General features: G+C 43.3%; 1 protein-coding gene across 15 annotated transcripts in view; it reads right to left on the bottom strand.

Annotated features, from left to right (window-relative positions):
• CDAN1 (codanin 1) overlaps positions 1–23,110 on the bottom strand; it is a 57,878-nt gene extending 34,768 nt beyond the window's left edge. For all 15 annotated transcript variants that reach the window (XM_042814407.1, XM_042814403.1, XM_042814402.1 and 12 more), the window contains exons 1-22: positions 23,000–23,110; positions 20,128–20,828; positions 18,672–18,896; positions 16,291–16,484; positions 15,742–15,861; positions 14,972–15,050; positions 14,467–14,587; positions 13,348–13,457; positions 12,658–12,747; positions 11,553–11,628; positions 10,360–10,568; positions 9,537–9,651; positions 8,591–8,734; positions 7,777–7,943; positions 7,123–7,204; positions 6,347–6,436; positions 5,199–5,253; positions 4,108–4,241; positions 3,339–3,442; positions 1,759–1,908; positions 1,248–1,311; positions 669–747 (exon numbers count right to left, since the gene is read on the bottom strand). In XM_042814407.1, coding sequence (XP_042670341.1) covers positions 669–747; positions 1,248–1,311; positions 1,759–1,908; positions 3,339–3,442; positions 4,108–4,241; positions 5,199–5,253; positions 6,347–6,436; positions 7,123–7,204; positions 7,777–7,943; positions 8,591–8,734; positions 9,537–9,651; positions 10,360–10,568; positions 11,553–11,628; positions 12,658–12,747; positions 13,348–13,457; positions 14,467–14,587; positions 14,972–15,050; positions 15,742–15,861; positions 16,291–16,484; positions 18,672–18,896; positions 20,128–20,828; positions 23,000–23,095 — 3,205 coding nt within the window. In that variant the 5' untranslated portion in view covers positions 23,096–23,110. The remainder of the gene's footprint in view (positions 1–668; positions 748–1,247; positions 1,312–1,758; positions 1,909–3,338; positions 3,443–4,107; positions 4,242–5,198; positions 5,254–6,346; positions 6,437–7,122; positions 7,205–7,776; positions 7,944–8,590; positions 8,735–9,536; positions 9,652–10,359; positions 10,569–11,552; positions 11,629–12,657; positions 12,748–13,347; positions 13,458–14,466; positions 14,588–14,971; positions 15,051–15,741; positions 15,862–16,290; positions 16,485–18,671; positions 18,897–20,127; positions 20,829–22,999) is intronic.
• Between the last annotated feature and the right edge of the window lie 248 nt (positions 23,111–23,358).

Genomic DNA, 23,358 nt, shown 5'->3' on the forward strand with positions numbered 1-23,358 from the left:
GAAGAAAGCTGAGTCAGCATGACAGTTCAACCACTGTGCCCACAGAAGATTTACGTTTTGTACCAAAATAAATTTTGACCAGCATCCAAAACACTAATCTCCTGCTGCTGCAAATGGTGCTGGATAGTCTTCCCCAAATTCTTGGCAGCATCTCCTGAAACAGTAGATTTTGAGAGACTCTGAAGAGCTGCCAGAGCACTATTACAGATTAAAAGGATTACAGTTGCCTTCAGCCTGCTGAAAACATACACAGTTGAAGATGTGTTTGTTGTACAGAAGTTTTCAGAAGTTCTCTACACATACGGACCATAAGGAGGCTTGACAGTTGTCTGTATCCTACATTTGAAATGCTATGACAAACTCTGCCAGAGTATTTTCAGAAACATTCATTCTTACCATCCTAACAACCTCCATGACTAAAAATCACTCACAAGGGCCAAGACTGAAAAGTCTCTGAAGAAGATTCGTGGAAATCACTCCCTTTATTACTAAAGAAGGAGGGACAGAGCAACTGCATTCTTCCCAGTAAAGGAAAAGGGAACACACTTCCTGCCTGCCTCCGCTCTTACACCTAAGTACTTCACATAGCACCAGATTAAACTTCAACCCCTTGATCTCAGAAAAAGAGTTTAATATACAGGCTAGAAGTTCAGAGTGAGAAAGCTCACCTGCAATGTTAGCAGAAAGCCAGCCACAGGCCTTCTCAGTAGCCAGCTCCACTGCAATGTCTTCTGCACTGCTCAAAACCTTCGCAGGGAGGAGGTGATAGGAGGCTTACTACCACAACGCTAACAGTCAGTGAAAAAAATCAGAAAAAAAAAACTCCAGAGAGATACAGTTTAATATGGACATGCAATATTTAAATAGAACATCACGATTTCTCGACAAACCATCAACTCTGAACAACAGAACAAACCCCACTGACTCCATACAAAAATTATCAATTATCTGTGAAGTTGATTTTAAAATCAGAAGTGCTGTCCTTGCAAGATATATGCGATTTACCTACCACTCTAGTCACAGCAGTTAGCTATTGGCTAGAGCATCACTTTAGTGTGATATCCAGGCACAGCCTGACAGAGGTGACTCTCCTTAATATCAATATTAAGGAGATAATATCATCATAATAACATCAATAAATTCCATTGTTCTAAGCTATTAAGGGGTAAGTGAGGCAGCAAGAGGAAAAAAAAGATAACACAGACTGAGAGACAAGGCCTATAAGAAGTCTTTGTGAAAATACGTACTGCTGCAGATGTTTCTTCCGGCAATAAGACCCTTACCGCCTCAGGACCTTTCTTTTTGCAAAATCTGCAAGAAAATAACATGTCTCTGTATTACAGAAAGTTCTTGGACAACAGGCAGATATTCATTACTGCAGGAATTTTCACATGCCCTCCTACAGTCAAAATTAGTTGGAAGACTACAGAGAAATAAGCCAAGGCAACAGGACCAGATAGGAAAGAATCACAAGCCCTCAAGCTGCAATACTCAGTTTTCCAAAGAAGGGCAATACAACAACTGCAGTAAATGCCAGTTTGGAGTTGGATGCAGAGGGACAAACAGAACCTTTATTCCTTCCTACAGATATGGCGTTATCTGGCTGGAGGCACAGCAGACAGTCGCCCTAAGAAGAGCAGAGGTTAGGGTCTGTAATTACCAGAACCTGAGCAAGACAGGCTGAGCCAGATTAGACTTACAGATTCCACAATAAGAAGAGAAGGAAAGGCACGGATTTAAATAACTTCTCCTCCTTACTCTCTGCCTTTGATAAGTGCCTGGGCTCCTTCATCATACAGATGAGCGCACACCTCTTCAAGCAGCTTATCATGATTAGCATCCTCCTCCTTCACTTTATCCTGCAACATGACTTCAGCCCTTTGAACCAGCTCTGCTACCAATGTCGCCCTGTGAAAACACAACATAAAACAATTCAGACATACTGAAATCAATAAAAGGAACAATGCACGCTAACTGTAATCAGCTGGTTCCCTCATTTCAGGATACCTCTCTCAGGCAGAAATGCAACTAGCTACTCTAATAAAACAGTATTAATCACACAATTTCGTTGTTGTTGTTGTTGTTTTTAATACCAAAAAGGTAAGGAAAAAAGTAGCAAGTAGAGATATCAGAATAGTATTAACACTCCAGAGTCAAAAGTTTGAGTTTTAACAGAAATAAATGGTTACACAGTAACTTTTCTGGCACCAATACTTCTACAATCTCAATGAGTTGTGGTCAGAAACGCAGAGATGTCCCCAGCAGCACAGTACAACCACTGTTCCTCAAAGACTGATACTGCTTAATGTCTTTAAGTTGGACAACTGGATAGAGTAAATCTTCAGCAAGTTTATGAAGAGCATATGAGGACCCAGGGCTATCTCTCAGAAGGACCCCAACAAGGTGAAGAAATGGTTTGATAGTGGGGTAGTGATTCTGTACTGGGTATAAGGGCCAAGATCTCCCAGCCAGGACAACTCTCCAGAAAAGGATCTAGCATTCTCAGCAGACAGGCTGTACCAAAGAAGAGTGGCTTCTCACTAGCCTCAGGTTACCAAGAGCGCAGTCAAGCAAGTCAAGAGGAAGCTACAGTTCCCCTCACCACTGTAATACTGCACTTGAGACCACTAACACAGCTAGGATGCTAGAGCACATGACCTACAAGGAGAGACTGGGGGGAGCCTGGTTCATTTAGCTTAGAACAGGTGAAGTGGGATGAAAGGGTCATAGAGAACACAGAATAAGACTTACAGGAAATGTACAGCAAAAGTATTAAAGATACACAAGCTGCAACAAAGGAAATTCTGATAGAATATAAGGAAAGATTTTTCACAAATACTGGTAAAATTATGCATTGAAACAAAATGCTAAGAATGCTGAATCTCTGCCCTAGAGGCTTTCACACCTCAATTGGACAAGATGCCAAGCAACCTGACCTAACTATAAAAGCGGCCCTGCTTTGAGTGTGAATTTGAACAAGATGATGCCCAACTTCCAGTTCCTTTCAACCTACATTTTTCTATAATTAGTAAGAATGCTATGAAACAGATATTAAATCTCAAAATGTTCCTTTGTGTTCACATTCCAAGTGCTCCACAGTCATGCAGTCCTCCTCTTTATATCCCATCACAAATCCCCCCCACGAAGGAAATCTGATGTCACTGGACATAACGTCATAACCCAATACAGCCTTGGTGTTCAGCTGTACAGCATGCTCTGAGGGAAGCTTTCTTTCCCCCATTCCTCCTCCTCTGCACGCACAACTTTCAAGATCATCTCCTTGCCTCGTTAGTACTATGTTTATTTCTTATATCGCAGAACAGATCACCAGCACTTACTTGATGTGCTTAACACAGTTTGATCCCACTCTCTCTGCCACAAACTCAACTGTTCTCCGCAGAGAGGGAGGCTGGTTGTGGAAGAAGGCCTGTTCCAGCTCTACCTGTTCAAAAGAAAAGCACTACAATTGATTAGAGCACTCCACCCACATCCTCCTCTCCTCATCACAGGAGCAGACAGAACTGCCATACGTAACTGTGCTACAAGGCACATAATTTGTCTACACTTGAGTATTCTGCTCCTGCAATATTTGGTGCCTCTGCAAACTACCCATTCCTCATTTCCTCCTAACCACTTAACTCAAAGGTCATGATCAGTGTTTATGAAGCTACAAAAGCAAATGATCAGTAAAGAGAAGAATGGGAAAGCTCTGAGCTGCTAATGTTAAGTCACCACATAGGGCTTGTTTTTGGAAACAAAGAATCCTCTACCCAAATGCCTGGTAATTAATTCTGCACGCTCTACAAAAAGCATGGCTACAACCTAACTAAAAGCAGTTGGCGAGAGATGTGCCAACATTTTATGCTAAAGAAGAGAGAGTTATTCTAAGAATGCTTATTAAACTTCTATAGATTTCAACATCCATGTGGTTTCCCAGCCACATGATTTAACCAGAATAACGAAAACTAAAGACTGACAGTCAAACACAACATCCCCTGCTGTCTAGGTCCATACTTTTCTTTCCCTAACATTGGGATACTACTGTGTATCCTACTACCATGCAGGGAATTCCTCCTACTCTGCTTTCACTTGTGACTTCCAGATTACCTGCAGTTTCCGTTGTGTAATGGAAGTCTTTGGTGCCAAGGACTCTGCAGCTGTTGGAGTGATTTTCCTTATAAAGCCACCATTTTTTACTCCACTACCAGCCACAAAAGAGGCAAGTAGTTTCCGCAGCTCTCCTGTACAGAGAGACATGCAAAAGCAGTCATTATCCCATAAGCAAGGGAACAAACCAAAAACTCAGGCAGAAATTCACACTGTCAGTCCTGTTTCCAGAGCAAATTCTTTCAGATTCTGTGAAAGCTGAAGTTTCAGAAGAGAAGTTTCAGAAACTGAAGCATTCCACCTGTCTAACTAGCAGGGCAGAGTAAAGCAGGCTCCAAAGCTAAAACAGGATCCCAGAAAATTCTGGCAAGTACAGACTTGTTCAGAAAGATCAGAAGAAGCCATTTCTATGAAACCCTTTTTAGCACAGTAAACAGAAATCATAACAAAATCTACAAGGACAACAAGACAAGAAAGATTACAAAAGAAATACAACAGAGTCAGAAGGAAACCACAGGGGAAAAGCTTAAAGAGCTCTTCAACCTCTAGCTTTTATGATGCAGGATACCAGGGTTATCACACAGTTTTCCTAGCAGCTAAGTCCCAAGAAGCAGAGAACCATCCCACCATCTAGCATTCTGTTCTCTACACATAAAGACGCCATCAATTATTCCAAGAAAAAGATGTCTGAGACAACAACCTGATAAAGCAGCAGAGCTCAACAGGATTCTTCCCCTCTACCTAATAACAGAAACACCCAAAGTTCAAGATACTTCTCACAGTACAAACACCTATACCTAGGATGCAAAAGTTGTATACTTACTCATTATCGTGTTTCTTTTCAGTTTGTAAAGGACGAGCTCTCCTTTTCCTCTGCATTCAAGCTCTGTACAACTGCCCTGACTGTGTAGCCTCCCTCCCCTAGAGTTATCAAATAACTATTCTCAGTTGCAGGTGTTTCCAGATTTTTAATCAAGGTTCACTTACACACAGCTGAGACCCAAAGCTGTGAGGAGGGGTAAAGAAAGACAATCCAAGGACTCACAGGACTAAGGAATGCTTTAAAGGACAAAAAAAAATAAAATACTCACCAAGGTAGGGGCAGCAGGTATAAAGTAACTGCTGATCCACCAGGGGGACAGAGTCCTAGCGAGAGAACGAAAGAAAAGCTGAAGGAACACAGCAAGAAAGAAATCTTATACACGTGGTCACATGCAGGTTTCAAAACTGCTATTCTGTGAAAACAACAGAAACGGCTAGATTCCAAATTCACAGTAGAATTACGTACTTTGCAGTCCAAGTGTATCTCAATCTTTTCTTCTGATCACTGTCAAAGCCCAACTAAATTTTGATAGTTAGAAAATCAGGACTGTTGCCACAGCTGCTATTTGTAAAACAGGAGCCTAACCATAGAGCAGAATAAACAAGGAACACCTGCTGCACAGTAAGCCTCCACAGGTGTCTTCAGCCAGACTTGCTAGAACACCACACTATGGAGTAACGCCACCTCAGTATGACACAGTACAGGCAGAGGCACTGGAGGAAAAGCTTTTTCTGATCCCATGGGCATAGGGAGCCATGTCATGTACTCATTTGCAAAATATTCAGTTACCTCTGCATCTCATCTCTGCCACTAAAGAGATGATGCAAAACAGAGGTTTCTAGTTTGGACAAGACTTACATATGTCTTCAAAAACATACTGCTGATTTTTCACAGAATACCATCTATTCTCCTGCATGTCTGGGAGTTGCCTAAACACATACTTCTCTGCTTGCTCAAATTATTTTTAGTTTACTCACTCTTTATCATGCAGCTGGTCAACATGTGACACCAAAAATAGTAATCTTGCTTTGACAGACCTATTGTACTATTTTTGTTGAGTTCACAATTACTATTAGTTACTTGAAGGAAGAACTGCAATTTAATCAGCTCACCTTGTATTGAGATAATCAGAGAACACTATACGATCCTCCCACATAACTTGGCATCCATTCTATGAGCCACAGCTGAGATGCCCTTTGCCTGACAAAACCGAGTTCTGAACACATACAGTTGGCAATTCAGAATGCAATGCAAACTAGCGACTTGGACAAACCAGAGAATGACACTGGCCTAGATAGTCTCACTCAATGCAGCTGCACTGATGCCAAGGTTCCTGACAAAATCTGAAATTCCTGAGGCCACAGTAGGTCCACCCTCATCCAAGGATTCAGAGGGCCTGCTACTGCACTAACTCACCAAAGCCTGAGCAGATGTCACAATATCCATCACCAATCCCTCCTGCCTGACATCTGTGGCAAAAAACAATTCTTCAGGGACCGATGGAACCTGAAACAGAAACCCCAGTCGGAACAGCCCAAATAGCAGTCAGCTTACACCATTTCTGAAAAGAAACTGTGAAACTGTGAACTGAAAGAACACAGTAGCTTTTTAACCATTAAAAAAAAAAAAAAAAAAAAAAAAAAAAACAAAAAAAGGAAACTATCTGCCATAAGGAGACTTCACTGTAAAATTGAAGATTTAATTTAATCACTAATATGCATGCCACCTTCCTTAACCTCCCCTATGGTATCTTCAACCTTTTCTGCAAATTCCTGCTAACAAATCACCTTACTTCCACCTGAAGACACAAAAGAATTTTAAAAGTTTATCACACGCCATCTGTTGATCCAACAAAAAAATCCCCATTCATTTGAGGACACCAGTTAGCACCCCACCTTTGTGCCCCAAGTTCTAACATGAATTTGCCAATATTCTTACAAGGATGTGGATTTAAGGACCAAGTGTGCTTCAGCAGCAATTAGAATTCATACTGGGAAAAAAAGTTACTTCACACAGTTTGACTACAGGACAACAGCTCTCTATTAGAACACAGAGGATTGTTTGAACCCCAAAGTAGCACAAGAAGAACCTAGTAATTTCAAATGTTTTAATTCATTTCAGTATTGAGTATTTATTGGGTCCTGTGGTCTGCCTTTTCTTTGGGGAAAATCTGTGTGCACACAATAGACTACCTGAAAAAGCCAACCCAGAACTGCAAGGATCAGCAGTTTGTTCAGGAAACTCATCTCTTTGTCTTCAGAAAGGACCATTAGCCTGCCATGCATAAAAAGCAACAAAAGGCAGTGTTAGATTTCATTACTGCAATTCACTTTCAGGAAAAACATTCCAAACTACTCAGTTTCTAATCATATTATTTGTAATCATGTACACATTCCCTACTTGTTTGCCTACAAAATGGAGGGCAAATTCTACTCTTTTGCGCATACACGTTTGAATAACGTGCTGAATAGTGTTAAGCAACTCTCTAGAACGTGCTTGAAATTTTCCTCATGTATATCACAAAGAAAACTCAAGCATTAATTAGGCTCTGCTCACCCTGCAGGTCTGAGGTTTAAATTCAAGGTTTAAAACTTGCAGCTGCAGATGTGGAATGGGTGAGTGAGAAGAAAAGAATCTTGTTTACTCAATGAACATGAACTTATTGCATCTCTCTCTCTTTGTTTAAAACACCCTCCCTCTGTAGTGCTATCTAAGATACGAATGCTCATGATTTGCACACAAAAAAATACCTTTACAAGAAATTCAAACTAGCACCAGCATGTATTCTCAAACAAAACCATGCACAAAAGAGCTTTTTGAACTGATATATTTTCCCAGGCTCTTACCTGTATACCTGCAGCAAAAGACAAAATACCTTCCTATAGTAATCAAGGAAAGGAGCAATATGATCCACAAGAGAAAGAAACTCCACAATCCAAGGAATAGTGAGGACAGAACGCTGATTCCGAATGGATCGTCTCAGAAGCTTCAATACGTCCAGCACAGGCAAAGTCTTAATGAACAAAAAAAGTTAAAGCAACAGCTTGAAGTTATCTTTTAATAATTAATGAAAAATATTTTTCTATATCATTACTATTCTTTCTAAGATTTCTTCTGTACAAATAAAAGGAGACTTTTTTGGCTAATGACAACATTTATCTGCCAGGAGAAGCAAAAACTATGCTATGAGGGACAGGAACCACAGGTCCCGCTGGGACTTTCAAAAACAAGGCTGTAACACTAAAAGCACGACAGGGTACAGGTGGAGTCAAGGTTTAACAGGTGTTAAACCTTCTTGCGTTCTTTACATCACACTGCTAGGAAGTGAGTGAAAAACTAACAAATCATTCCTGGTAGCTGGATTCTACACTATAAAGGCAGACTCTATAAAGGTAGACTCATGAGTCTAGCAGCCCCTGATTAGCAAAAGTAACAGCACCTCATACCTCAGCATCAATGCATTGCTCCCTTTTTCTGTTACATAATTTTTCTTCTGCTTCCAGCTTCAGAATGTGTGATGGGGCACAGAATAGCGTAACACCTTCCCAGGAATCACTCCCTTGCTTTGAACAGGCGTAACTATTCGTAATATCATTACTAGATTAGGAAGCCTGCCTATCAAGCAATAGGCCACATTAGATTGAAGCTCTTGTTTCTTACTTGGTTCCTCAATGCTACTGCAGTGTCTTGCAGGTCTCTAGTTGGTTGCTCCACAGTGCGATATGGCAAGAATACAAGAAAGCCCAGGAACTTGGCAAGGAGTCTCAAGCTTAACAGTACCACAGTGAAACGCTTCTTTTCATCCTGCAATGAATAAAAGCAAACTGGGGAACGTCACCCTGAGCTGGCGAAGCAACTACCCCCACTAAACCTCTATTCCCTTCATGTAAAAAGGGCCACATAGCTTCACCAATGCTTTCCATAAATGTTTCCAGAATGCATATTTGTCACACATTTTAAATCGGTTCTGCCTCTACTGCGTCACTTACCATGAGAAGACACTGAGAGCTTTCTAGAACAAGAAGCTGCTCAGTCATATATTCATGTTAACAACTTTGGAGACAATGAGAACTGACCCTTTGCTGCCTCCTTTGCACCACAACTCCTCTGCAAGTTTTCATCTATCTTTGGCTGCTACTTTGCTAACAGTCTAAAAGCTATGGTACTTGTGATAGGTATAGGTGAGTAAAGGGACACCTGAATAGCCTTGACCATAAATTCACTGCGTTTTTCTGCATGGAATAGCAATAATAAGGGAGCTATGGGAACTGAATGCAACAACTAAACTCAGTTGTTTCAATGATGAAACAGATCTAACACAAGGTGCTAACAATACAAAAGAAGGCTCCTCCACAGGAGATCACTTTTCAAACTAGCACATCTCATCTCTTAAGACAGTTCTATAAGACATTCTAAAACACGAGTAAATAGGCAGGAATTGGACACTGTACAAATTACAGAGTTATGACAAAACAGAAGAAAGAAACCCTTGTCCCATAAATTCACTCGTAGAAACTTAAAACAACTTGCAACCAAAACATTTCTTTCAGTACAGGTTCAGTTCAGGGAAACTCCAGCCAGATGTATGTGCAAAATACAGCCTTACCTGTTCATCCATATCTGTTTCCCCGTCACTGTGCTCATGCTCCACCAGAGTAAGGCCATCTAGCTCAAGTATCTTCAGGCACAGGCTATCGACCAGGTGCTGATTGAACTGGTAACTTCAGCAAAAGATGATGATGAGTCAGATTGGGCTGCAAATAGCAGTACAACCTCAACTAACACACCACAAAATTTAAAACTGATCTCTCAATTATATCAAGCATTAAATGACAAACAAAGCAAGTGATAAAACTAGTGCTGGCTGACTCCCTTTTCCACTCTTAAGCTCTTTGAAGCAGACACTGTTTAGTAAGCACCAGCAAAAGGATGATAATATGGACCTGCCTAAGCAGGAAGAAGAAAATGAACTTACATTCAAATCTGTCAGATATGGCAACTCATCTGTGCTCTGGACTGGGAAAAACTCATTCAAGAAAACCAAGAAACTGGCTTCCATCCTCTACCTCCTTTGCTCCTTACACTACTACAAGAAATGTTTGGACAGGCTGGTGCCCTTGCTGTACATGCCTGCACTTCTCGGCACTGGGAAATGCAGGTAGCTTGTGACAAGATGTTCTGGTTCAGTGATTACACCATCCAGCCTAATGTAGTGCAGAAATGCACTCCATGCCCCCAAAAAAACCTGTCTGTTAATGTGCTCACTGGCCAAGGACATTAAGTGAGGTGATACACAGCCTTAGAATATTGCTGATATGCTCTACCTAGGTTACACTGTGCCCCAAGGCCTCTGAACACCCCTGCTGCAACAGCAACACAGTTTTCCCCACACACCCCATGTTTCGCTGTGGAAATAGTAACCAGCTGACCTTCCTGCGCTGAGGATGAAGTCCCTGAAGAACTGCTGGCACCCTGGGAATGAAGGGGGTGGGCAAGGTCCCCTGATGCTCTGAGGAACAACAAATCTTTCCTGCAACCTCTTCAGACGGCTCAGATTATCAGGACCCAGCATATTAAGGACATCCTGGTCTGGAGTGTCTCCCCAGCTCACACCACCACCAATAGGATCTTTACACATCTTTAAGTGAGAGGAGAAAAAAAAAAGAAAGTAGAAAACTCATAATCAAACATCGTTTCATTTTGTCTCTTCCCCTATGCACTCTTCCTTCTTCATGAGATTTTGTCTTAGAAGGAATTCAAGCATGGTCTTTTCAGCCAGCACACACAGAAAAATCTCTTTACCTCATGTAAGACACACTACCCACCTTGGCCATAAATAGCCTAGAGATTCTGAGAGATGGAAAACACACAACTAATTCAGACACATCTAGCAGCCAACATCTGCATGTGGAGAAACCTCCATCACTTGCACAGTCTTTACCTGACAGAACACTGACGCAAATCCAGATTGGACGCGAGGAATTCAATAGCTCACATCTTTCATGTAATGTGAGTGGGGTTTTTTTGTGCCTATTCTGGTCACCCAAAAGGATATTATTACCTATCAATAAGCCCGCCACTTATAGAGGGAATACAGCAAGAATTTATACTCCAATCAGGAGCATCCTTTCTTTTTTCATTCCTTCAGCTACTGGTCAAAAATTCCTGCAAATACAACAGCAAATAGAGCCTGTTTGGCTGTTACACAGAAGAACATGAGACTCTCTAAAGTTAGCATAATAATGTTGCTAAGGAATGGAACTGGGAACCTCTTCATTTCATACACATCAAAACGTATTGTTATCATTTCTAAAAATCAATTGTTCTAAAACTAGAGCGTCAAGGGTAAATAACCACGAAGAATAAGTTCTTACAACTCATGACATGCTCACTGTGCCTTACAACTGGATAAGGATCAGTAACTCATCACTGATCTGTATTTCCGGAAAATGCAGGAAATTCTCTTCCTGAAGAGTGGGCTGCCCCAAAAAAGAAAAAGTTTCAAAAGGAAAGTCTCAAATTTGCACAACAGCTTATTTCTCAGGCTGAGGAAGGACCAAATCACATTTGACACATATCTTCATGAGAAAAAAAAAAAAAAAAGAAGAACTGAGGAACGTACCTGGGTGAGCTGCTTCTGAAAGAGCCTGGCAAAATGGCTGTGGTTGCAGGTTGCAGACAGGTGAGCCATCATGGCCCTGTGAAGGAAAACCTCACAAAATGCTGACTAGATCTTTGTGGTACAAAAATAGTATTTTAACTTCAAATTACACCAAAATCACAAACTAACAGCTTTTAAGAAAGTGATCTTCAGTTTTCAAAGGCCATGGAAAAAAAGGAGCCTCTTTGCAACCAGGTTGCAAGCCCCATTTGCTGATCACGGAAACAAAAATTCTCCCTGGATTCCTCCTTAGTGTCTACAGAACAAACACAGCTTTAGAGACAAAAAGACTCTCTTCTTTTCCTGCAATAGTATCTTTATTTAGGAAGTAGAAGTATACATTCATCTTCCATTTCCTCCTGTGCAGAGAGCTGAGAGCTCACACAGATGCAAGTAAGAAAACAGCAGTAGTTCTGATGCCCAAAGGGGATGAACATTCCTCATTTAAACCTCAGCCTTGCTTTGGTCCATGTAACTTCAGTAGGCTGGTGGTTAAGATTAACACAGAAACCCACAAGGCAATTGCTTTCAAAAACACAATGGTTTCTTTATATATACATTGTATTTTGATACTGATTACACAGTAAATAAATAAAGCCATTTGCTTTCCACATGAAGAGACATACTAGTCTTGTTTTCAGTGCCAAGACACCAGAACCTGCTGAAATACTTATAAGAGATAAAAGTTTCTGTACATATAGCACATACATGCTTAAACAAGTGGGGCACTGGAAATATGAACTATGCAGAAAAATGCACCCAAACACAACGTACTGGTTGTGAGAGTAACTCCGTGACTGGGAACAGGGTAAGAATTACACCAAGACTCATCATCTTAGGCCACCACCACTTATACCTTGTTTCTTTAAGAGGATAGTTGAAAATTTTACATAGAATATAGAAGCAACTTTGCACAGATGCTACCTGCCAAGAAGCACAGCCCTTTACAGTCAGACCATTAGGAAGAACATAGAAATTAGGATGCTGAGTCTGGTATGTTGCACCAGGAATTTAGCTACATGAAAGCTAAATTTCAGTTCTAGATGGGGTTACAGAAGACTCCTACCTGATCTTGCTGCCCAGAACTCTTTCAAAGTCCCAACCAGGTTTTTCATGGTTATCCTCCCACTCACGCAGCAGTTCATAAAAGATATCCCTGTGAACCAATATATTTAAGGAATTTCTACTCTTCTACATTTGGAGTAGCAACAACTAAGCATTTAATTGCTTCTAGACTTCTCAGTGAGACTCTACCTTAGATTTAAGTAATTCAAGCATCTACATGTTCTGATACTTCTGCCCAAGCTCAGACAGAACGATCAAAGCACTCATTCATCAGACATACTGAAGACTGAGAAGAGGGAAAAAATAAGCCACACAAAATAATACCTATGAGGAGAAAAAAAGGACCAAGACAACTTGCCATTCTCCCCTCACTCTGTTGCTGCAAGCATGGAGGGAGGTGGGAGGAAGAATACAAAGCATACCAGATATATATTCAGAAGCAATCTACATATACGGTAGCACAATGTACTGGCATTTACCAGAAGCCTCAAAAACTCCTGAAGAATTAGGCTATTCTTCACTAAAGACATGAAACATTTAGCTCCTACAGTCAAGATGGACAAAGACTTTTCTTAATTAGAGTGAAAATCTACAGTATGTAGCATAAACGGGATATTCTTGACTTCTTTTGTTCACAACTATGGGCAGATAATATCTTGTGAGCCATACAGTAACAGTAAAAGAATCTTACCTTTGTTTCTTAAATATGTGAAATGCTCTGTCACTGGGAAAGTTAGAACGATTGTCAGTTTCTGGCTGGAAAGAAACACATTGCACAGAGCATGGCAGCAGCAGAGACACCTGTTGAAAACATAAAAGCAACAATTAGGCAAGCGCAAGTGTAATTTATCCAACAATCTGACACCCAGAATAAGCAGTGGAGAGAGGTGACGATGAAAACAAGAATCACTAATTGAGTTGTTCAGACTCTAGTCATTTCCCAGTTGCCAACTGCTGGTAAACCCCAACGGCTGCAAAATCTACATTACTCCACAGGCAGAATCACTCACTATGAATGCAAGCTTCTTATCTCTATAGCAAAGCAACTTCTTTTTCTTACTGCAGTCAACAGACTGCAATTAGTATTCATACAGTGTGGAAAGAATGATCTGCAAACAGCCAAAGCGTGTCTTCAACACAAGGCTTCTGAGAGCGCAGGAGGACAGAAGCCTCTGTACAATTTCTGTATTCTGTCTCCTACTTTAAAAATATATGCCTTCAAATAACAGAAAACCTTATCTATAACTTTAGCTAAACTGATCAGTTCTTGATGTGCTTTAGTCACTGTACCTTCTTTAGCAAATGCAATGGGATGCATGAAACTAAATAGAAAATAGATTCCTAGCATCAAGATTCAATTCCCTGACTCAGATGATCCGATCAGGAAACTCATTTTTTCCAGACTGCAAGCTTTGTTGGCTTCAAAGAAGCCTGTAACTATGAAAGAAATTCACTTCTTCCCAACTACATTATGATATTGCAACTAGCTGGCTATTTTTCTGGGACTAATGTTGATTAGATACAAATCTCAAAAGCAAAACTTGGCTCTGTTTAACCACAAGCTAAGGTCCACAACATCAGGACAGCCAGCAGCGATTCACAACTAACAGTGATGAGATTATGTAATTCACTCACTCAATGAGGAAAAAAAAAAACATACAAAAACCAACTTTCAGACACTTCCCAAAGAAGACATGACAAAGAGACCCACTGTAGAAGGAACGAGAGTTAGCATTAAGGCCAATATAAATAAAACTTCATCACCGCAGAGGTGTAAGAGAGCATTCAGTTGAGGTCCGCCAATATTTACCTTGGCAGTGCTGCTTTCATACGCCTGTTTGAGCCTCTCATGCAGGGTGGGAGAAAAAGCTGCAATCCGTTCATTTTCTGCCAAGAACTTCAGTGTCCCCTTTTCTAAATGGGAAATAATTCTGCCAAGACAACATCCATAAAACCCACAGACATACAGACACAAACGACAACATGATCAGACCCAAAGAAATGTTTACATCATCCTTAAGAAGCCACCAAGTAACGAGTTCTAAGTCCCAGTCACTCTGGATCAAATCTCACTGACATCTGCAGGGACATTTTTTCTTATTGCACTCATCTCATGACTTCCCATCTCTTGCACACAGAGGCCAGCGCAAGGAAAATTCACAGCCATCCAAATTTAAGCCAAATTTAAGGGTGTTTTGAGGGAAAGTTAATCTCCAAACCTGGAATTAGTAAAGCTCTAAGATCCAAGCACACTTGCTTTATCTCAAACACAAGCAGAGGAAATAAAAAAACCCAAACAAACCATCTCAACTCACTCATATTGATAATCCAAGACCTGAACAGCGAAGTACACGCAGTTGTGCACACTTCGGAAGTGCTGCCTCCCTGATGCATCTAATGGGAAATAAAAGAAACATGTGACAACAATACCTATCACAATTTATAAGCTAAGCAATCAATAATATGCTCTGGAGGAAAGAAGGAACTGCCATATCCAAAAAATCAAATGATCTTCCAGATTGGTACTGAATTTCCAGAAGTTCCTATTCCCTGGCACCTGATAAATCCCCATCTTTCTGATACTAATGGCAACTAAACTGTTTGATGCTGTATGGGAAAGAAAATATTCCTTCTCAGCTTTTTGGTTAACAATAAGCAGAGCCAAACAACAAGCAGACCAACTGCAAGCGCTGATCAGCTGATGATGACAATCACGTTGTGTTCCTAATATCAGCCCTAAGAAACACTGAGAAGGAAAACAAAGGTTAAATAAATAAAGTTTTCTGAAGTTTTCATCTTAAAGCCACTCTCTGCTTTTCATACCTATCAAACTACTGACTGTATCAAGAGTAAGTATGGATTTGCCAAAATTCATCTATATTAACAGCGCCTACATGCCCACATTTGTGACCCATGTTGAAGTAATACCTCCCATACACGCATGACTTTGTCAGTATCGCAGATGAGTCCCACTGTGTTTTTTATGGCGTTGGATACTAACTGTTCAGGCTACAGGCAACTTACCTACATCACTTTATCATCATTCGCAGGAAGGACATTCTTTCCACTCAATTCTACTGCTTACCTTTACTTCCTTCACTGACTTCAAGGTCACTCTCTTCTTCCTCTGAAGCAGAAGTTCCTTTAGATGTTAGCAGTTGCAGAACAAAAAAAACCTCCAGGAAAATATTTGGTACCAGGTTTTCTGGAAGAGAAGACATGTGATACTAGAGATGAATATTGTGTTTTAACCTGTTTTAATGAATGAAGGTAAAAAGACAGACAACTGCTCTAAGGCAAAGTCTGTAAGGAACTTCCTCCCCACACACAGCCACAGCATATATCAACAAGGAAAGATGTGTGAGGGAACGGTCTGGTTGCTCAAATTTATCTTATCAGATAGGACACGCAACTGCAGCCTCCTACAGGTCAGAGTACCACATCATTTTACCTCCCAAAATTTTCATGTAAAATCTATTTATTTTAATAACTGAGTTGGCATAGCTTATTCTTTTAGGAGTTATTTATACACAGCAACCACGCCAGAATTTCTACTTGCTATCTGCCTTCCCCTCACAGTGCACATATGAGCTCAAGGCTCACAGAAGGGTCAGTCTCGCATCTCAGTCTTCACCTGCTATACACGATGAGTAGAGCTGTGCCAGACACTCCAACTGTTTCTTGCAGGAAACCTTTGCAGGATCTGCGCAGGTCACCAGATGGCTTTCAGCAGGAAGGCTAGCACTGCGAGTGTAAGTGGGCTTAGTAGGAGTCCCAGGATCAGGAGATATCCCTGCAGGAGAAGATGTCTGGTGCAGCAACTTGCATCTGAAATTCAAGAGCAGCAACATACTGTGTGGCTTAAATGACACACAGCAACCATGTGACCAGAAGAGAGACCTTTCCCTTCCAGCACAGCATGAAGGAAGTCCTGCAGTAACTAACCACATCATTTATACTGTCTAATCCAGCTTTTAGCATGGCAGTGCTAAAGAAACACATTCAAATTCCTACTCTAATGATGCAGCCTGTCACTTTGGCTGCTTACGTTGTCTCTTTTCATCTAAATTGGTATTTGTTAAAAATATTGAACCTGTCCTCAAAAAAATAATATTCTCCATGTAATTTCTGACAGCTAGACACTGCAAAGTCTGTGAAAATAAGGTTCATCTCCGACTCCCGGCTATATTTACAAGTAAATAATGCCCTGAGAAGAATCAATATGAGTACGTGCAAAGGCAATGCAACAACTGATGAAATCCTGTATCGACAAGTTGAGCAACAGAAGAGACAAACTGCTTACTTAAATTGCTGGATTCTGAATCAATAACAATTACTCAGTTAAATACAAAGGTATTGCTTAAAAAAAGCCTGAGGTCACCCAAAATGCAGGAGCATACATAAGACACATGAGAAGCAAGAGAAAAGCCATTAACAGCAATATAAAATGACCATTTAACATCCCAACGAAACATCCACACCGTGAACATTACATCCACTTATGCCCAAATTGTCTCAAGAGTAAAATCTTTAAAAGTAACTTGAAAGGCTATGGGGAAGACACAAACATTTTTCATCACAGCCAAGAACTTTTTTGCTGGCCTAACCTCAAACTGCAGCAATGAAAAACAAATCAGTCTCAAAATGGAAGCAGAAAGGTTATTTACTAACATCCATCTTGCAATGAACATAAGCACTTGTTGAATTAGAACCAAAGAAGACTACTTCATGCTAAGCACTTCTGAAACCTACCACAGTAAGCCTCCAAAAACACAGTTACACACTGCTTCATTTCTACCTCAGTGTTGTCATCTACCTCAGCATGAATTTCTCCCCTTGAGCCATTGCTCAAAAAAGAAACCCAGTTGGCTGGAGACTGTCTTAGCTTTACTGCTCACTTCCCACCACTACCGAGAACACAGCAGCAGCTCCTAGCCCCAAGCACTAACCATTCTGTTGAAAGCACGATGGGTTAGATGAGATCACCTCATGGGTCCAATCCAGCCCACATACTGCTATTTCACCTACTTTAGTTTATACAGATTACTGGAACACTGCAGGTGGAATTCAGACTGGAATACGTGCTCCACTGAAGAGCACAAAGGTAGGTCTGAATCCTGACCAGTTCTGGTACAGGCCCTGTACAAAAGGGAATTTGTGAGAACCTAGTGAGTCTGTTCCAGCCTGTTCTGGTCCCACTGAAGTGAACTGCAAGTCTGCCAAGGAAAGAATTCCACTCGTGTCCCAAGGAGCTTCCCCAAAAACAAAAGCTACAAAGAACACTAGCAGTTGTGTCAGCAATTATATATTACCATGCTTTGCTTTTTTCCCAGAGCACCAACCATCAGAGACTAACAGTGATATCATTTTACAGATGGAGAAAAGTCACTTAGTATCAGAGCAGCAGACAAAATTAGAAGCTGGAATTCACCTCATCTCCCAGCACACACAATTTTAGTCAGATATTTGTGGTAGCAACTTTAAAACTTCTTAAAATTGAATTTCCTGCTACCCGTATCCCGTTTCTCCGACCACAAGCCTGTGTTAGTTTGCCTAAATTCCATTAACATTTTCCCCACATTTGCACTGTTAACTCATTTTTTTTTCAAACTCGTCAATACCTTCTGTGACAGATGACGTCTTCAGATACACCTGATTACATGCACTCAAACCAACACATTTCACATCTACAATCTATGAAAAGCTGGACAGGAGACAACCACAAATGCAAACCCATGAAAAGGCAACGGTAAGAAAGCAGTAAAGATTCCTGAAGATAAAATGAAAGTTGCCATTCCAGAGTGAGTACATCTTTAAAATGACAAGCATGAGCTAAGTCCATTAACATACTGGTCTGACAGCAGTCACGCTTGGTTTTAGACAAATTAAAGTTTAAGGTTATCAGCATCTGTTTTAGATACTTTTCTGGTCATTTCCACTCTCCTATCAATACCATCTTCAGTCAAGAGAACTAAGAATCAATACAAGCCCTTCAACACCCTGTTCAAACTGTACCGTTCTTTCTTCAGCATCTCCCTTTCCTCTTGAAGGCTGCTGCTTATCACAGAAGTTGGGCTTCCCTCTTGTACAGTGGTAAAGGCCTCAGAGCTTGACCCCGCTGAAAATCGAGCAGCTGGAGACTGGCTGACAGGCGTTGAAGTGAAGCACATCTTTGGCTTTGAAAGAGGGCGTTCAGCACTCACAGGAGTTGGGTTGATTCTCCTTGATGGCTTGCTTTTGCTGAAGGAGTGAGAAGGGATTTCATTGACATCACCAAAACTACAGAAGAAATTAAATCTCAAGACTGATACACATTAAACTCTTCCAAAAGAACCTAATGCTAAAATAAAACAGATATCAAGCCAGCACTGTGAACTTCTAAACTTTATCTGTAGATACTGTCAGTACTCAAGGAGCTACGGACGGCAAAAAACAGCCTGCTGCCCCTTGCTGCCAACACATGTAATTATTAACAGTGCACACAACAGTGACAAAGACTGCCACGCAGCTACTCCAAACAACTCTGGTTTAGAAGGACATCAGGTGAATTATTTTCGCATGAAACCGATTCACCAGCAGTTTCTAACAACCAAAAATAAACAAGCTACCACTATATCCCAGTAATGTGTTATCCTTAAAGTTCAGGGGAACCCATCCTTCCCGCTTATGCTACCTAGACTGGACCTTCAGGAAGAGGCTCTGTAAGAGGCACTCCCCAGCAAACACAGAGATTATCAATTTTGTGCTGGAAATTTAATTGTCCAATTAGAAAGTGATCCCTTCAGAGGCCAGTGTCTGGCTTACAGAGTAAACAGCCTGACACGAAAGCATTATACTTGCTAATAAAAGTTTTGAAGAGTGAAAAAATCAAAGAGAGTAGTGAGGCAATCACAAGACAAACAGCTGCCCCAAAGCAAGTCTCAGCAGGGAGAGAAGGGCCTGCTGAAGACCAAAGTGAATATGAGAATTAGCCATCTATTTGTCCATAACCACATGACATAAATGAAGCTGCACACTGATGTTCATTACCAGAATTCAGAAAACACCAACCCAAAAGCTTTTTTCTTTGCATCAGTAAAGCTGAAGAGCCTTCCAGGGCTGCACTTGATCAGCAATTGCTATTGTGTTAAACAAGAAACACGTCAGCATTATCTAAGCTCTTCTTGTTAGAACACAGAAGGACAAAGATGCGTTCAGCTTTACGGCAGCTGGCCTGTGCACCAGCAAGCTGCAGGCACAACACAAGTGAGAGGCTGAAGGGGCACCGAGGTGAGCACACAGAGCCAGAAGCTGACTGCCTGTGACAGCAATATTCCCCTCTTCAGCAGCAGTTACAAGGTTGTTCTGGCCAAGGAGAACAAGAAGTCAGCAGCAGGGTATTGTTTGTGACAGCATTCAGAGGTGCACAACAGAACTGAACAGCAACCTGCAGGACAATCCAAATGAGACAGCGAGGCGGACACACTCTTACTTTGTCCAGCCAGAGGCGGTACCCATGGGTGGGAACTCCTCTAGGTTGTTAAGATTCAGCTGGCTGGGAGGGGTTCTAGCAGCAACAAGAGGCACTTCGCTCCGCTTCCTTCTCCCTCCACTCCACGATGCACTTTCATTCTTTCCATCCTCCTCTTCGGCCAAGGAACGCCCCAGGTCCCGAGCAACCTGCCGTCCAGAGGCACTGATAGAGCTGCTGCCCTTCCTCCTGCCCCGTCTTGCTGGCAAGGCCTCTGGTGCGGCAGCAAGGAAGCTCCCCAGGTTGGCCTTCTGAGCCGAACGCTTCTCGCTGTGGGTGAGCACAGGGCTGTACCCAAAGCTCGGGCTGCTACTGGATACCACGCTGGGGAAGTCGCTGCAAGGGCTTGACAGGTTCGACCCAGAACAGGAAGAGGAACCACTGGATGCAGCAGCGGGGGAAAAGCTGGTGTCTGTGGTGCAGGAGGTCACCGAAGTCCTTTGGGAAAAGAGCTGCACTCGGCTGCTAGTCGCATGGCCTGCTCTCCTTTCTGGTCCTGTCCTTTGGCTCCTGTGGGCCTTGGAATTGGGAGTTTTAGCAGGAGTGGAGGGTCCATTAGTCAGTATCTGGCTGGTCTGCTCCCTTAAAAAATTCAGCAGAAAAGGCACAAAGTCCTTCTGAAGCAAACTGAACGATACCAGCTTGTCATGGATGTGATTCTCCTACAAAAGAGGACAAAGCATTAATATAAAGTTGCTTTCTCATTCTTTCTTTTCACTTGTCTAGACACATTTAGTACTGCAATACACAATAAAAAACAACATGATATGCCAAAGTAGGCCAATACAGTTCAAATGGCCTTAGCACAAGCCTGAAAGTCAGCCTCCACACAGTCATTTTGGCAGAGGATTCCCAATGGAGTCACTCACTTTGGCCTCCAGTTGGGAACTAGCAGAGCTGTCCCTGGAAACAGCAGTGACACTTACTGGAGCTGTGGCCAGCAAGAGCCTGGAGCAACTGGCACCTCTGCATCCAATGTTTCAAAGTAGGGCATGGATATTCAAGCAGCTAATTCTAACATGAAAAACAAAAGCCTACAACTCTGTTCCCTACTTATGCCACCTACATCCACAGAGGGGTGCTGTGAGAACAAGTGTTTAAGTACTTGGAGTCCTGTGGTGCCAAATATCAGATGATTTCAATTACGTATTTCCTCTTGCTTGGGAACCCCCAGAGAGCTAACAGATACTGCACAACTTCAACATGCATGACATTTTAAGTAACAAACCTTTAAAAAAAACACACACACACAAAAAAACTAATTAAAAAAAAAACACTCATAGAATCAACATATTATAAAACTAAACAGGTGGTGATCTTCCCATGGTAACACTAGACAAAAAGACTTCATATCCCATGCATGGCTCAAAGCCTGGTACGCTAGGAAAAGTGCCTTTTGTTTCTAACAACACGCACATTCCTGTTTCCTCTCTATGGTACTCTGTGCCATCTCAACAACAGTAGAAGCTCACAGGCAGCAACTTCCTCCTTAGTAACATGAAAATAATTGCATGCACGTTTTGTTTCATTTCGATTCCCATCTCCACTTTAAGAAAGAAGAGCAAGCACTGTTCTGGAAGTACTTTTTACAAAAGAAGGCAGTGAGAGCAGGGCCATGATCTCACTCCTGCCATCCTTGACATCGGTGCTGAAACTCTGCCTCGAAAGCATGACAGCACAGCAGCTGATGAAGCCTGAGGCTGGCACAGCCTTGGTACAGGGCGGACTCAGCATGCTGATGCCCTGGGCAGACCAAGGCCAGCACACAAAACCCACCAGGTGCCAGCAGCGCAGAATTGCCCCACGAAAGCCAGGGCAAGATGTATTCTACCATTCCTCGGTTGCCCATCTATGTTTAGAGTTGAGACAGCTTGTGGTCTGCACACATGGCCAGTCAGCTCCTCAAACCTTTCTGAGCACAGCATGCCTTTATTCCTCTCTCACTGTGTGAGTTAACAGAGGATCATAGCTCTGCTGTAGGATGAGGGCATGCCGCCAGCTCCCAGCCTCCCACTGGCCTTCTCACCCCACACACCACCCACAGCCCCTGGCAAGGCGAACCCCCCGCTAACCAGCCCACAGCCTCCAGTTCTGAGCAGTCAGCACCTCGAATTGCACAGCACCCGCAGGCCCACATCTGCAGCCCACAGGTTAAGGAGGGCTGGACACCTAGAACGCTGCTCCCTCCTTCCCACAGAAGTTTAGGGTGACAGCAGTAAGCTCTGATCTTAATTAAAGGCATTCTAGGGAGCTCCGGCTGAAAATGCTTCACGTACAGACCTTGTTCTTCACGATGTAACTTCAGTGTAAGCGCTCCTGGTCAACGTGTGGTTACAAAGGCTTCTACAACCACGGCAACACCAACGCTCGGCCCACAGCGCGTTACAAAGCTCCGCGTGCTCGGATGCAGCGGATCCCCACGCTCAGACCAGCAACAGGTCGCGAGACACCACAGCGTGCGCACGGGGCCACGAGCAGCTCCCGACGCGTAGCGGGTCGCGGCACCAGCGCCGCTCCCACCGGCGAAGCGGCGGGAAGCGCAGCCCCCCGCGTCACCGCGCCTCCCCAGCCGGCACGCGGCGACGGGGCACCGCGCTCCGGGCCACGTTCGCCGCCATTCCACCTCCGCCTCGCCCCGGGGCCCGGCGAGCGGTAGCGGTCCCGCGGCCCCCGTCCCGCCTTCCCGCCGCGCGCTCGGCGGAGCTCGGCCCCCCGGCGGCCGCCCCCGGGCCTCAAGCGGGCCTCCCCCGTGCGCAAAGTTTCCCGCTCGGCCCGCGGCGGGACGCGATACCCCCCGGGCCGCAAAGTGCGGGGCGGTGCCGCCGCGCGTTACCTCAGCCGGGCGCTGTCCCGGCGCGCGCCGCAGCCACCGCACCACGGCGCCGACCGCCACCTCCTCGCTCAGCAGCAGCTCCAAAACCGCCGCCATTCCCGGGCGCCGCAGCAGCCGCCGCCGAGCAGGCGCACAACCCGCGGCGGGGCCGGGCGGGGCGGGCTGGCGGCGGGGAATCCCGGCGGGGGGGAGGCGGGCGGGGGCGGAGCGGGCGCGGGCCGGGCCCGGGGCCGGGCCCCCTCCCCATGTCAACACGCGGGGCATGGGGCGCCTGCGCCGGCCGCGCGCGTCCTTTCCTCTCATGCGCGGTGTTCCCTTCCCCGACGGGGCGCGGGGCCCGGCCTAGCGGCGGCGGCGCC

Source organism: Centrocercus urophasianus, unplaced genomic scaffold, assembly GCF_019232065.1.
Source record: "Centrocercus urophasianus isolate 14NV4802_14NV808 unplaced genomic scaffold, USGS_Curo_1.0 seq_14, whole genome shotgun sequence".
Classification (NCBI taxonomy): domain Eukaryota; kingdom Metazoa; phylum Chordata; class Aves; order Galliformes; family Phasianidae; genus Centrocercus; species Centrocercus urophasianus.